Genomic DNA, 15668 nt, shown 5'->3' with positions numbered 1-15668 from the left:
GTACCCCCTCCCCCACCCCCACACCATAGGGACCTAGTTCCTCCTACACATGGTGGACTCTCCTCCCCAGGTACAGATTGGCTGCCACACAGACGACTTGATCAAGGCCAGCAAGCTGTCTCGAGCCCCTGCGGTGACTCATCAGTGCTATCTGGACAGGACCAAACAATCCATCTGCTGCCTCTGGGGTGGCCTTGTCTATGTCATCGTGCCAAAGGGCAGCAAACTGGGCCCCGTATCTGTCACCATCAAAAGGGTTGTGCCTGCCCCTTACTACAAGCTGGGTGAGTGGACTGAAGGAATATTTTGAAGGAATATTTGTTTCTCTTTGAAACAAGGAAGAGATGGCTCATTGCTATCTGTGAACTCCTAGTAGCACTATTTTAATATCATTCTACCATCCTGTGAAATCTTACCTTGTAGATAAAAATGATTCACCTTTTCATATGGGAACATCTTTGCACCCCCATCAAGGTCTATGTCTGTTACGTCTCTATGTCATCGTGCCAATGCTGAGGGAATGCTGAGGGAAGAGGATGCACTGGGGATGCCACCATAGTTACGGGTTCAGTTGCTAAAGAAGGGTGGGGTAGGGGCTGGCAGACAGAAGGGGAAGAACTGTTCAAGATGTAAGCAGAGGCTGGAGCTGTGGAATACCATGTCCATGGAGACTTCGGGCAGAACTGAGGGGAGGTCTGGAGGCCTGTGCTTCACGTCACAGAATGCAGACCCACATGTTAATAGTTCATTATTTCAGTGTCCTCCTCCTGGAGTTCAAGGTAAGTTGGGGAAAAGCGAGATAAGCCTACAATATTTATTCCCAGGTAAGACATCTCTGAAGGCGTGGAAAAAGTCTATCCAGAGGAGCCAGGCTCCCTGGGGAGAGCTGGCAACAGACAATATCATCTTGACGGTGCCGACAGCAAACCTGCGAGACCTGGAGGACCCCGAGCCTGTACTCCGCCTCTGGGATGAGATGATGCACGCTATAGCCCAGCTAGCAGCCCGGCCTTTCCCCTTCTGCTGTCCCGAGAGGATTGTGGCTGATGTGCAGATCTCAGCTGGTGGGTGCTCCTAGTCAGCGGGCCATTTATTCATTCTTTTCTCTTTTTTAATGCCCCATACGTGAAAGGCATAATCTTACCAGTAAAGGAAAAAGACGTAACAGATGTAGACCTTGATGGGGGTGCAAAGATGTTCCCATATGAAAAAGGTGAATCATTTATATCTACAAGGTAAGATTTCACAGGATGGTAGAATGATATCAAAAGAGTGCTACTAGGAGTTCACAGATAGCAATGAGCCATCTCTTCCTTGTTTCAAGGAGAAACAGAAATATTCCTTCAAATGGAAGTCAGAGCTGGCAATGGAAGGAAAGACATTTATGTTAAGTATTGATGGGTTTACATGAAAAAAAAAAAAAAAAGGAAACAATGTTCTGATGTAGAGAACGTTGCTTTGGACCTCATTTTTTTTCTCTTTAAAAAAGGAGATTATCTGTGCTAAAGAACATAAAGCTGTACAACAGTGGCTTACATGGCAGAAGAAGAAGTGACATTGCTCTAGTCTCAGGGATCTCAAACCCAGACACAGGACCTAGTGTCACAGACTCACATGAAGCAAAATCACAGAAAATGAAGCTCTGAACGATAGTGAGAACAAGTGTATTCATCTTGCTCAGGGCCAGAGCAAGGAGGAGGACATAACCCTGACATGAAAGGCTGGGAAGGGGCCTGGGGACCATTCAGTTCTTGACTAAGCAGAGCAAGCCATCTACTTTCCAATCAGCATGGAGATTCTGGCATTGCTGGGCGCACCCAGGATGGTGAGGAAAAGTGACTCGGCAGAGAGGCATGAAGGAAGACGGTTTGTGTCCCCTCCACCTCTGCCATGCCTCATCTCTAACTTCTGCATTCCCAGGCTGGATGCACTCAGGATACCCCATCATGTGCCACCTGGAGTCGGTGCAAGAGCTCATCAATGAGGCACACATGAGGAGCAATGGTCTGTGGGGACCCATCCATGAGCTGGGTCACAACCAGCAGCGAGAAGAGTGGGAGTTCCCGCCACACACCACTGAGGCCACCTGCAACCTCTGGTCTGTCTATGTGCATGAAACGGTCCTGGACATCCCCAGGGCTAAGGCTCACCCTGATCTAAGTCCTCTAGAACGAGAGAAGAGAATCAAAACGTACCTGGAAAAGGGAGCCCCCCTGAGTGACTGGAATGTGTGGACAGCTCTGGAAACATACCTACAGGTACGGAGCAGAAAGGCGGGAGGTGAGGGCCAGCAGACCCCTCCATTGTGTTGCATCCTGGACCCCATTCGCCACCCCCTCCAACCTGGGCACGGGGGGGCCTGACTGCATGGTAGAACATCCATAAGTTGGAGGAAATAACACCTGTCTCACTGGCTCCTGTACTTTGTGGTGTTAAGTAAGAGGAAATAAAAAGTATCTAGAAAACAAGTAGAGAAAATACAGCCTACTGGTCCTCCAGTCATGAACGGAAGTTCCGAGTTAGTCTTTCCTGAGGCTGGAGCGCAGCGCTTCCACTCACCAGTCTTGACCACAGTCGTCTAATAAGTGCTTCAGAAGTGGGTGTTGTTTTGTTGTGCTTTGTTTCTCTTCACCTTAGTTCTGTGATCAAGTGAGTGTTGCATCCCTCCGTCCCTTCATGATAACAGTGGTGTGTCTCTGGGACAACTGCATTACAGGAAGCTTTTTAGGAGGTAACTGCTGTCAGGGTTTTCTGAATTCAGTTACCCTACATGACCCTGAAATAGTTTTAGAGTGAGTAAACAAATAGGAGAATACCAAAGTCCTGAACCATGCGGGCTTCCTGTGAAATGTGCACAAAGCCCTGGCCCCTCCCCCAACCTGTTACGAACATTAATGTTTCTGAGTTGGCAAAGCTGTTCCCCAAATAGGATCTCCTGTGCGGTCTACCACAGCCCTAGAGGAGAGTGGTGTGGCCCACTCTTCACAGAGGCAAGTGCCAGATTAAAGATTTTTCAGCAGCCTGTCCCATATCACTCATTTAAATGATGGACCCAGACCCTAAAATCAGGAATTGATGACAAGTCTTGGGTTTTGGCACAGCCACACCATCTCAGTATTGTTCTTTCTGGTATTTTCTAAGAGTGAATGGAGACAGCCCCAGTCAATGAGATGACTTTGCATTGTCTCAGTTCTGTATGCCTAAGGAGACAGTCTGAGGGTCCGCTGGAAAACAGACTGTAAACGGCAGTTGGCCGCTGAAGTGTAGGTGAAAGCCACAACCGTGCCCTCCCCACTCACTCACTCACTCACCAGGGAGGCCTGAATATCATTTTGCAGAAGCTATGGAGAGACCCATCATCCTGGCATCTGAGAGTCAGTCTCAGGACAGGCAGACCCCTCTGACCCTCCACCTCATCCCCACCCTACCTCCCTCTGTTGCCTTCACGCAGGTTCTCATCTCACTGCCCTTCTCTCTCTTGGTGAGAAACTCCTAGGTTATTCCAGCATCTTGCCTCAACCCCTACTGTCCATCTTCCAAAAGAATCTTAAGATTCCATGTCTAAAACTCTAAAAGTGGTCTCTTCCACCTACAGAGTGAAGTCAAAGCCACTTGGCAGGGTGTAAAAGGCCCTACAGGGCAGGTTGCACCAGCTCCAGCTCCCGTTCCCTGTCCTCCCTAGTTAACCTTTCCTGCTTCCTGCCATGAACACATCCTCTGCCTCACTGTCTTGTCCCCGATCCACCATGTTTCCTTCTGGTGGCTGAAACATGGTGGAACATCTTACGCATTGACTGTCAAGTCAAGTCACCTGTCACAATTCAGCTCTATTGCCCTCTTCTCCTGATATCATATACTTGATAAGTCTTCTCTTTTGGGAATTTATTTACACATCTGTCTCTCCCACTGACCCGTGGGCTCTGGAAAGACAGGAGCTCCTAATCACTTTTGTTCAGTGCAACACCCTGCACTCTGTCAATATATAATAAATGTTGTATGTGTAACATAATGTGTTGATGTACTAATTAACAGCGATGCACAGGAGGACTGGCAGAGGCCAAGGCAGTGAGATCAGACATCAAGGTGTCAATTGTCCTTACGATTTATACCGCAGAGTCAGAATTCTCCTCCAAAAAATGGCGAGTGGTCTGGGACACCGCAGGATCCCTGCTCATTCCGAACCTCTATTATCGTAGCTGACAAGGGCCTCCTGCTTGTCGCTTTCTGGTGGGCTATCCCTCCATGAACATGAGACTCTCCTTTTGAGCCCCTTCTAGTGTGCCTGCTTCTTCCTGCTTTTGCCCCAAAGGGAGTGTTCCACAGAACAAAACAGTAGCCTTGAAAATCGTTACAGATCTGAGGTGGCTGTATAAAAACAGCAATTTTATTCTGTCTGAAATGTGTTGGACATTCCCAGCCTTGAGGGTCCCAAAGACCAAACATGTGAGATATCAGGGTTTCCCATCTCAATCAGGCTCAGACCCATCTGATGCCTAGAAAAACACTTGGGGCCTGGGAATATAATTTTTTAAGTTAGAGATAATTATAATAACTGTTATTTGCTGAGAATTTATGTCTTTTCAGATATTTGCTTGCCTGTGATGTCCCCTAAAAAATTCAAGGCATACAGGTTCTGTGGTCAAGAGATGGATGGAATGAGCCAATGGGATTGTCTTGATGTGCAGGGGCAGAGTGGAGACACAGGGGCACATCATAGGAGGGAAGCTCGTGAGTGATCAAGGGGAAAGAATCACTATGACTGAAATACACTGGAAGTGCGTGTTGCAGGAACTTCCACAAACTGGCTCCTCATCCTGTCCCTTCTTTCTCTTCTCAGCTCCAGGAGGCCTTTGGGTGGGAGCCATTCACCCAGCTCTTTGCTGAGTACCAGACGCTCTCTGGCATCCCCAAAGACAACACTGGCAAGATGAATCTGTGGGTGCAGAAGTTCTCGGAAAAGGTGCAGAAGAACCTGGCTCCATTCTTTGAGGCCTGGGGGTGGCCTGTCCAGAAGGAAGTGGCGACCAGCCTGGCCCGTCTGCCCGAGTGGCAGGAAAACCCCATGCGGGCGTACATGCATCGTTAGGAGGAAACAATGTGCAGCAAGGTGGTGGGGGGAGAGGCAGTTAAGTCATAAGACAAAATGACACCAACATTCTCAGGAAATGCCCTTGTTACTGTTCCCCGGTTTATACTTCTGCTCTCACTGACTTGTTTCAGCATCCTAATCCTCCAGCAGAGGATCTTACATCTGTGTGTCTTAAGGTCCCGCAGGCTCTCGGCTCTAACTTTTGACCAACAGTATTTTGGGTTTTTTAAAAGATTTTATTTATTAAAAAGAGAGAGAGAGAGAGAGAGAGAGCACAAAACAGTAATCAAGAGCAGGGGAAGGGCAGAAGGAGAGAGAGAAGCTGACTCCCCCCACCACTCAGCAGGGCATCAGATCATGACCTGAGCCAAAAGTAGATGCTTAACTGACCAAGTCACCCCCATAAACCCTGACCAAGAGTTCTAAAGACTATGGCTTTACATAATAATGTGATCTCACCCCTGCCAGCCCTAAACATGGCCGTTAATTTCTTATGCTAGAGAGACAGGCTGGTATAGAGAGCCCTGAACTTGGCTTTGGTTCTATGGAAAATCTCTTAAAGTCTCTGTGCTTCTGTTCTCATGCATGACATGAGAAGGGGATAAAAGTCTGCTGTTGGATAACGGTAAACAAGTTTGTCCACTGCAATATGCAAACACACGCAAGGGTATTCTTTAGCTTTTGCCAGGGCCCGTGGTGGCCTGTCTGTGTGGACAGCCTACAAACTGGATCCCATTTCAGAGCTGGCCCCCTGGAACTGGGCACGCACTCTCTGTCCGTGTAAGAGTTTTAATGCATTATCAGTGTTCTTCCAGGCATGATCGTTACTGAGATCCCAGCCTGTCTTATGTCCCTTCTCCCACTCTGGAAGGATTCTTAGGTGAGACCTAACCCAAATAATTGTGTGAACTCAAAAGAGATGGTATGAAGAATACCTGGGTGGCTCAGTTGGGTAAGGGTCTAACTCTTGATTTCGACTTAGGTTGTGATCTCAGGGTCGAGAGATCAAGCCCCGCATCGGGCTCCACACTCAGCACGGAGCCTGCTTCTCCCTCTCACTCTGCTGCTCCCCCTGCTCACTCGGCCTTTCTCTCTCTCTCAAATAAATGAAATCTTAAAAAAGAGAGAGATGCTATAAACTCAGACTGGATGTCACAAAGCCTCCTCATCTTGGTTAGTTCCATCTTCTAATACTTTTGTTTCAACCAAAAGAAAACATCACAGTAGCAAAGCCTATCAAGTCTACCAGCGTGTTTGTTCTTTGCACAGAAGAGGCGACTGACCCCCCTCTGGTCACCACAGAATCAAGGCAGTGTCCGGTGTTAACAGCAGCCGAGATGAGAAGTCTGCCTGCACGACAGGCCTTACTCGGGACCAGGATTATTCTGGGTGCAGCAGACCAAATTAACTCACCATGCCGCCTCCCTGAGCGTTCACATTATCGATTCCAACCCATCCCAACTCTTTGCCTAAGTGGAGTTCTCATTAGAGCTCTGTCTCCAGGATTAACCATGGGGTGTGACCATTTCTCTCTAGCTTGCTTTTAAACCACATTTTTGTTCTGTTGACTATCATTCCATGAGCTGCATTCAGAGCAGAATAGCTCCTCGGAAGGAGAAGTGACTTGCTGAATGTCTTTCTGAATCCCTTCCTTCTCCTCCTGATTCTAGGATAATTTCCTTTTATTCCACCTTTATCCTTTGCCAAGGGCTTTTTACATGAAAGGCGCTCAATAAACGCGTGAATGGAAAGAACAGTGATGACACGGAGCACACGGTGACAGTCAGTCTGTCCCAGGCATCGTGTGGGGTGTTTTCTATGCGTATCCCATGGAATCCTCACAACAGACCTTGGAAGTAGGTACTATTATTATCCCACGTCATAGCTGAGGAGACGGATGTTAAGGGAAAGTAAATAACTTCGGAAGTAACGAAGCGAGTAGGAGGAAGAGTCAGGGCTTGAGTGAAAACCCCGGCAATGAGAAAAATCCTCCATGAAGACTCAGAATTTAAACAAAAATTCACCTAGAAAATGGAAGCTCACCAAACTTCTGATTTATCTCATGTTAACTATGGAATTTTTATTAAATATCAAGTTCAACCTCCAAAGATACTGGTACCTGATTTTGCGGGTTGTCTCAGCATATGATGAGCCTCCCTATAGGCAGAGGAAGGATTTGAGCCCAGGAAATTCAACTTCAGAACTGGAGTTCTTAACCAGGATGTTAAGGAGGAGTGCATGGATGGATAAATCTGGGTTTAAGAGGTTGCCTAAGAGACAAAGACAAAAACCTGACTCCTCCCCACACTCTCTGTAGTGGAAACTGGAGCCTTCCCCTTCTTACAAGTGGTTCTGCTGCTTGTTTCTAAGTTCACAGTTACTTGTCACTGTGACGATCTCAGGGCATTCTGTATTCCAAGGATGTGAATGTAGCCACAGTGAATCATCAATAAACGCTGTTTGCCAAAAAAAAAATTAATAATTAATTACTTTAAAAAAATAAATGCTCTTTACCAGGAACTGTTATAAGTGCTTTTATTTATTTATCTATGCTCACAGCAGTCCTACAGAATAAGTCCTATTACTGTCTCCCCTTTGCAGAGAAGGAAGCACAGATACAAAGCTAAGTGGTGAAGCCAATCCTGTTCCCTGGGACTCCAGAGCCCACACTTTCCGCCAACACGCTACACAGGCTTACTGAATCTGCAGCAACCTCAACTCTACTTGCATGATCTTACGTGTATATGGCTACTGGCCCAAATGGCCAACCAGATTCAAACTGCTAAAAACCCAACATGGTATTGCCAGTCACTCAAAAAGAAATTAATGATAAGGGTCATTCATCCAAGGTACACATCCTTTAATACCACAACCCTGCCCTGCCTAGTCTGGAGCATTTTAAGATCTGATGCTTCAAAGGCACAGCTCGGTGCAGTCCTAGAAGCTTGTCTTAAACACAGGACTTGTATCCAAGTGTCCTTTGTTCATTCTTAAGGATACCCCAGCTTCCATCTTCACGTCTCAGAGTGTGGGGCAAGGAACCGCAATTGCTCTTATAGGCTATTAGATCCAATATCTGAAATAACAACATTCCTAGAAAACTAGATAAATTCCAAAGGAAAGACATCACCCTGGGGTAATTTAGGGAAGTGGTAATGGCTGCCTTACAGTTTTAAAGGCAATAAGAAGGACTCTGCCTACCTCTCCCCTCAGCACTACATAGCCATACCTTATTAGAAGAATGGGCAGTTAATTTCAAAACCATTGAAGCTCTAGTGGTTGGTCACACTGAATGCACCATAAAGACTCTTACTTCTGGCAAATATTGTTAAAATGAAATAACAAGCCCCGCTAAAGGGAATTAAAGCAATTTTTATCTTGAATGGACCTTAGGCAGTGTAGTCTGTGGTCACCTATGTTGCTCTTTGTCTCCTCCTTGTGGCTATGTGAAGCATTACAACGACTATCCTTGTGCTGTTCCCATAGTGGCAAACTCTGTCCCTGCCCTAGTTCTGGTTTGAAAGAACTATCCAGGCTCCTCTTCCAATAAAGCGACTGACAGTCAATATGCTCTTCACCTTTTAAAAAATATTCTATGAATTTTTTATAGCCAAGAAATAAAACTTTTAGAAGAGGACAAACACACCAATTTCCTGAAGGCGTAATTTAAACCTACTATTCAAATCTTTCTTTAAGGCCTTTGAGAGTTTATCTTTATTACCGAGGCAAATGTCTCACCAAAAGACCCCATGGCTTTTGATCTTTGAATAGAGATACACAAAGGAAGTCATGTTTTGCTTGTCCTAGCCATGAAAAATCTCCCAAATCAATAGTCAAAAATCTCCCAATCCTAAACAAACAGAAACAAATTCATTCTACTGTTTTGCTCGGAATATTGTTAGAATGGATTTAGACTCCTGGCATACAACAGAGTCACTGCCTTTATCAATTACATATATGAAATTTTAATTAGTACCTCTTAACAAATGTATGACTTTCATAAAATAGACGATCTTTAGAACAAGCCCAAGAACCTTCCCAAAAGATACCATTTTGGCCATAGAGGTATCTAGACCACAGAGAAATATCCTTCCAAAGTAAACATTACCTTTGTCTCACTTAATCCCCCGCTTCTAAGAAAGAGGTTTAGAGATGAGTATTCTCTTCAACTGATGGAGTTAACCCATTCGACATAGGGCAGGCTTCTTTAGCCTAATCATTTAGCACATATATGAAACAGCCACCACCCACTGGGGAAAAGAAACAATAAGATACTCTCTGGATCCCAGTATAGTTTGCCTTTCCACTTGGCTCATACCACCCAGAGAAGGAAACTTGGCCACTTAGTTTAAAAAAAAATACGTACAAAAGAATATCAAGTGGTACAAACTACTTATCAAAAAATGAATAATGATACAATAGTCAGTCACAAGATAGTTAAGACTAACAAGAGCTCTGCCAAAAAAAAAAAAAAACTTTTTTAAAGGCACACTAGGAAATAAAACTCAATTTACCAGAGATTTCACCCATACCTGCGTCAAAATCACATCACCAAATGGGGCCGCAATCAGGGAATTCTGACTCTACCCTGAAAACCAGAGTCTCGGGCCTCCTGAATCTTTATTTCTTTTGAATCTTTGTTCTCAAACATCCTGTCAAGGATTCTGACCCTGCTGTAGGGCTAAATGAGGGCTCTTAAAGGCAGCAACTATGTCAGGCCTGAAGATCTTGAAAGGCTCCAGGATAAAATGCTTAGTGCACAGAGAACTCCTGAACCACTTCCAGTAACTTGGCCGGGGTCAAGCCCTGGGAAATGGTATACTGGATCCAAAGTAATACAGAGCAAATCAATCTGAAAACAACTGGCCAAATAACCAGATGGAGTAACATTTTAGTCTCATATATGGATGACAACCGTGTGTGTGTGTGTGTGTGTGTGTGTGTGTGTGTTTGTGTACATGAGGGTTTTAAAGACTCTAAGCAGAATTATGCAGTGGATACCTTGATTCGGGTTGCTGTCCCTTTGGGAGCTCTAGCTACTCCTGTAATGGCAGGAAAGTGGTTTATGAGTGTGGATAGGTGGTTGCCCTTAAAGGATTAGAGCCAATGTATCCCTTTAATTACATCTAAATCCTGCATTCAGCAGGGAAAAAAAGGAAAAGAAAAACAATGTTTGGGGAGATTCTACCCTATTTTTCTCTGAAAATACTTGAAGCAAGATTCCTTGGTGCAGGCACTTCCGAGTTGCAAGTAATAAGTGATTTAATTTAACGTGACTAGGATATTGTGATTTTCTATCATAGAGATTCCACCCTCCTGGTCCCTTCCAGAGATAATGAGATCTGCGGTTGGAGTGGGACACTGTCTTAAGGCTTTTAAAGATCGAATTAAAAGGAAACATGGACGTTGTCTGAATCCCTGCTAAACCCAGACAATTTGACAGAAGAAGCAACACGTTACAACTCAGAAGCAGGCAGAACTTTGAACTTTAATTGCCATAATCCATTTGTTATAATACAGACTTTAAAACTGAAAAAAGAAAGTAGTTTCAGGAACACCGTCATGTTATAATCTACATAGTTATAATGTGCTCTAATAACTGAAGTTGGGTCTTTTAGAGTCAGAAGATGCAACCCCACAACATCCTTGCTATTTTGGAATATGTCATGTTCACCAAAAAAAGGGCAGAAAAGATATGTAAAATTACATATGTAATGATTGTAAAGTGAACCTTCAGGCTTAGCACCAGGCTAAGAAAGAGAGTATCACCAGGAATTGAAGCCCCTCCTGTGTCCTTCTAAGAACAAAACACCTCCTTTGCCTCCGGGTGGAACACTAACCTGACATCTGTGACCCTCCTTTGCTTTCCTGTACAGTTTTCCTGCCCTTTATGCACAACCTTCAAAAATATAGTTTATTGGCACCTGGGTGGCTCTGTTAGTAAGTGTCTAACTCTTGCTTTGGGCTCCGGTCATGATCTCAGGTTATGAGATCAAGCCTGCCTCGGGTCAGTGCTCAGCGTGGAGACTGCTTAAGATTCTCTCTCTCGGGTGCCTGGGTGGGTCATTCTATTCAATATCTGCCTTCAGCTCAGGTCAGGATCCCAGGGTCCTGGGATAGAGGCCCTCATTGGGCTCCTTGCTCAATAGGAAGCGTGCTTCTCCCTCTCTCATTCCCCCTACTTGTGTTCCCTCTCACTGTCTTTTTCTGTCAAATAAATAAATAAAGTCTTCAAAAAAAGAAAGATTCTCTCTCTCCCTCTCACCCTACTCCTCCTCCATCCCCATACACACATGTGTGCACTCAAAAATATATATGCATTATACTTTTAACTGATTTTGAACTTTATGTAAATATAATAAGATTATATTTTATGTAACTTTTATGGCTTCCCTCTTTTACACAATATAAAGTTTGTGAAATCCATCTGCACTGATAACTATAGCTGTAGTTTACTTTTATTTCTGCCTAATACTCTACTGTATGAATACAGGATAGGAAATATAATCTGTTTTGCTGTTCATAGATATTTGATTGGTTTTATTTGTGTCCATTTACTACTGTGAACGTCTATGTGTCTCTACACATCTGAAAGTGTCTCTCTGGTATCCCATAAGAATGGAACTGCCGCGCCATAGTATTTGCACAGGTTCAACTGTACTAGATGAAAACAAGTTACAAACAATGGCGAGTTCAAGTTGTACCACTCTGAATATACGAGGAGTTTCCATTGCCCTAGATCTTGTGGACACTTACTAGCACCACCACCCCCACCATTTTTTGCCAAAATGAGGGTGCATAATAGCATATTAGAGTGGTTTTAATGTACACTGTCCTAGTTACTAATGACGTTAGGCAGCTTTGCATAGATTAACTTCACATTTGGATTTTGTTTCTTCCTCTTGTGCATTTTTCTGTTGGTTTTCTGCACGTCATGATATTCTGTTTGTACAACCATGGTCAGTTATCTGTGTACTGATAGCTTCTCTCACTCTGGGTTACCCTTTCTTCTTCTGGTATCATTTGATAAACATTACTTTTTCTGATAAACATTATAAGTCAAAGTTGTTAATCTCTTCTTTATGGTTAATGCTCCTTGTATCTGGATTAAAAATTATTTTGTTTCTCCAAACCCCATAAAGATATTTTTCTATATTATCTTCGAAGAGTTTGGCAATTATCCTTTCAAGTTCACATGTTTTTAGGGTCACATGAAACAGAAACACAACTTTATTGTCTAAAAATATGGATTCCCAGCTATCATAGCACTGTTCATTGACGTCTACTCTTTTCTTCTCATCTGCTGGGCCAAGTGTCTGTATACTGTGGGTCTTTTGGAGGCTCTCTGTTTTTTTCTTTTGATTTATTTTTCTATCTCTGTGTCAGTGCTACAATATTGTAATATTTTTATATTTGTTCTTCCTTATTTTTCTTCTAGAACACTATTCATGGTTCTTTGTTTCTTCCATTTCAATTTTAAAGTCAGCTGTGTTCTACCGAAACAAAGAAGCAAACAACTACTACTACAACAAACCTTGCTGTGATTTGATTCTAAGCATTTTTTAAAAAATTAGATCAATTTGTGGGGAATTGACAACTTTTAAGAAATTAGTGTTTCAGTCGATGATCATGCTTTACCTCAGCATCTCCTTAGGTACCCCCAGTGATTCTCTGTATACTTTTCTAATTTTTCCCATAAAACTGTAGAACATTTTCTAGATACGTTACTTCATTCTTGAATCCTTCATAATTTCTTTAAAGATTTTAATTATTTCCTTGACGGAGAAAGAAGCAGTGACAGAGGGAACACAAATGGGGAGTGGGACAGGGAGAAGCAGGCTTCCCATTGAGCAGGGAGCCCCATGTGGGGCTCAATCCCAAGACTGGGCTCATGACCTGAGCAGAAGGCAGATGCTTAACGACTGAGCCACCCAGGTGTCCCTTGAATCCTTCATCATTTTTAGTGTAAGTGGATTTTTCCATTAATCCAAATGAATATTCATTTCACAACTGGAATATCGATTCTATATAGGAATACAGTTAATGTTGATATGTTAACTTCAGCAATATCACAAAATATTAGTATTTGTGTTAACTCTGGCAATACTGCTAAACTCCACAGCTTTCAAACTGAGAATTTTCCACATGCACACTCATATCACCTGTTAGTACTAAACATTTTAAAAAGGTATTTCCAGTCCTTATAACACTTATTTGTCTCTTTCTTTATTATTTGTTTCTTTATATATTTTCACCTTAGGGGTCTGTACTGGCTAGGACTTTACTGTTGAATACAAACGGTACCAGTGCACATTATTCTCTTGCTCTGATCTCAAAGGGAAATGTTTCAATATTTCATCACATAATCGATGTCTAACAATAGGTTTTGTACGTATCCATGATCAGTTTAGGAAACTTTATTTTCATTCCTTATTTTCTAAGACATTTTTACTGAATGAACTTGGAGTTTATTTTTTTTAAAGATTTTATTTATTTATTTGACAGATAGAGATCACAAGTAGGCAGAGAGACAGGCAGAGAGAAAGGAGGAAGCAGGCTCCCCGCCGAGCAGAGAGCCCCACATGGGGCTCGATCTCAGGACCCTGGGATCATGACCTGAGCCGAAGGCAGAGGCTTTAACCCACTGAGCCACCCAGGCGCCCCTGAACTTGGAGTTTAATAAAAAGCATTTGTTCAACTACTAAACTGATTGTGTACCTTTTCTTTTTTCATCTGTTAACCTACGTGGGTTCATAAATTGAATTTCCAATGTTTAACCAATACGGAATCCTGGTATCAACCTAACTAGTCATGTCCATTATGATAGGACATGGAGGTCCTTACTAACACATGAAGAAAAATAGACAAACTGAAAAGGAAGAAACAAAACAGTCATTATTTTCAGAAAATACAGCCCGCTATATTTGGGGGCTGAACCTAAAAGACTTGGCTGAGGAATCAGATGTGGCAGGGACAGGGAAGAGAGATCAAGCATGATACCTGGGCTCCTGGCTTGAGCCCTCACTGTTTTTCATATCTTTAACTGTTATAGTGGGAAATGGGAGTATGGGATTAAGAAAAATATCAACTAGGAAGTCTGATAGAACAGAAGAGGTCAGGTCTGAAATATAAGTTTAGAACTCATCAGACTATAGATGGTATTCAAAGACTTAGACCACACTGAACTCCTTAAGAAAAACATTGAGAATGCTACCAGCCAACATTTTGAGACAAGCAGATGAGATTGGGAAGGACTAGCCTGGTAAGATAAGAGAAAAACCCAAACTTCTTCTAGTATCACAGACCTACAAGAAATTAAAAAAAATTTTTTTTTAAGCAGCAGAAGAGGGAGATATCCACAGTCATGGGGTGTTGACCGCTCATGAAAAAGTTGTGTAAAAGAAAGGTGGAGAGGTGACTTTGGGATCAGTCCTGGTGGAGATGATCTTGTCAAGGGAGGTGGTAGCTGAGTCAGAAACCCAAATGGGGTAGCTTGAAGGAGTGGGAAGTGAAGAATTTGACCCCCTATATTCAAAATGCTCTTGATAAATTTTTCTTGGTAAGGAAACAAAGAAAGAGGTGACAACTGGAGGGATAAAAGATTAAGCAAAGAGTTCTTTTGTTTTGTTTGATTTCTTAGTATGGGTCACACACAATGTTGTACTGGTTTCAGGTGTACACCATAGTGATTCAGCTTCTCTATACCACATACAGTGCTCATCACAAGTGCAGGCACCATCTGTCACCACACAACACAGTATCACCGACTGTATTGCTTATGCTGTGCTTTTATTCCAGTGACTTATGCATTTCATACCTGGGAGCCTGTACCCCCCATTCCCCTTCACCCATTTCACCCATCATCCCTTTACCCATCTCCTAACCCCCTCCCTCCAGCAAGCATCAGTTTGGTCTCTGTATTTGTAGGTTTGAGCCTGCTTTTTATTTTCTTTATTTATTTGTTTGGATTTCTGGATTCCACATATGAGTAAAAGCATATGGTATTTGGCTTTCTCAGTCTCATTTATTTACTTAGCATAATACCCGCGAGGTCCATCCATGTTGTTGCAAATGGCAAGATCGCATCCTTTTTTGGCCAAGTAATATTCCACTATATATAAAAACATACATCACATCTTCCTGATTCATTTCTCTGTCAACGGACACTCAGATTTCTTCCATATCCTGGCTATTGTAAGAAATGCTACAATAAACATAGGGCTGCATATATCTATTCAAATTAGTATTTGTTTTCTTTGGGTACATACCCAGTAGTGAAATTACTAGATCATATGATATTTCCAATTTTATTTTTTGAGGAAAGCTCCATTCTGTTTTCTACATGGTTACCCGCAATTTTTTTCCCACCAAGAGCGCATGAGTGTTCCGTTTTCTCCACATTCTTGCCAACACTTGTTATTCCTTATCATTTTTATTTTAGCCATTTTGACAAATGAAGTGACATCTCACTGTGCTTTTGATGTGCATTTCCCTGATGATTAGTGATATGGAGCTTCTTTTCATGTGTCTTTTAAAGAGTTTTTTTTTTAAGACAATGAAATACTAGAGAATATTTGTA

General features: G+C 42.9%; 1 protein-coding gene and 1 long non-coding RNA gene across 3 annotated transcripts in view; one reads left to right on the top strand and one right to left on the bottom strand.

The window, feature by feature from the left end:
* Window positions 1-15668, bottom strand: part of LOC308352240 — a 200727-nt gene that overhangs the window by 124431 nt on the left and 60628 nt on the right. The window lies entirely within an intron of this gene.
* Window positions 1-15668, top strand: part of LOC308352109 (TRPM8 channel-associated factor 2-like) — a gene marked incomplete at both ends in the record, with an annotated part of 35958 nt that overhangs the window by 13669 nt on the left and 6621 nt on the right. The window contains 4 exons of the mRNA XM_080818166.1: window positions 71-284; window positions 825-1064; window positions 1921-2258; window positions 4838-4960. Coding sequence (XP_080674292.1) covers window positions 71-284; window positions 825-1064; window positions 1921-2258; window positions 4838-4960 — 915 coding nt within the window. The remainder of the gene's footprint in view (window positions 1-70; window positions 285-824; window positions 1065-1920; window positions 2259-4837; window positions 4961-15668) is intronic.

The sequence above is a fragment of the Martes martes genome (assembly GCF_963455335.1).
Source record: "Martes martes genome assembly, chromosome: 11".
NCBI lineage: Eukaryota > Metazoa > Chordata > Mammalia > Carnivora > Mustelidae > Martes > Martes martes.
The sequence above is the reverse complement of the archived record's forward strand: the minus strand, read 5'-3'. Positions and strand labels throughout refer to the sequence as shown.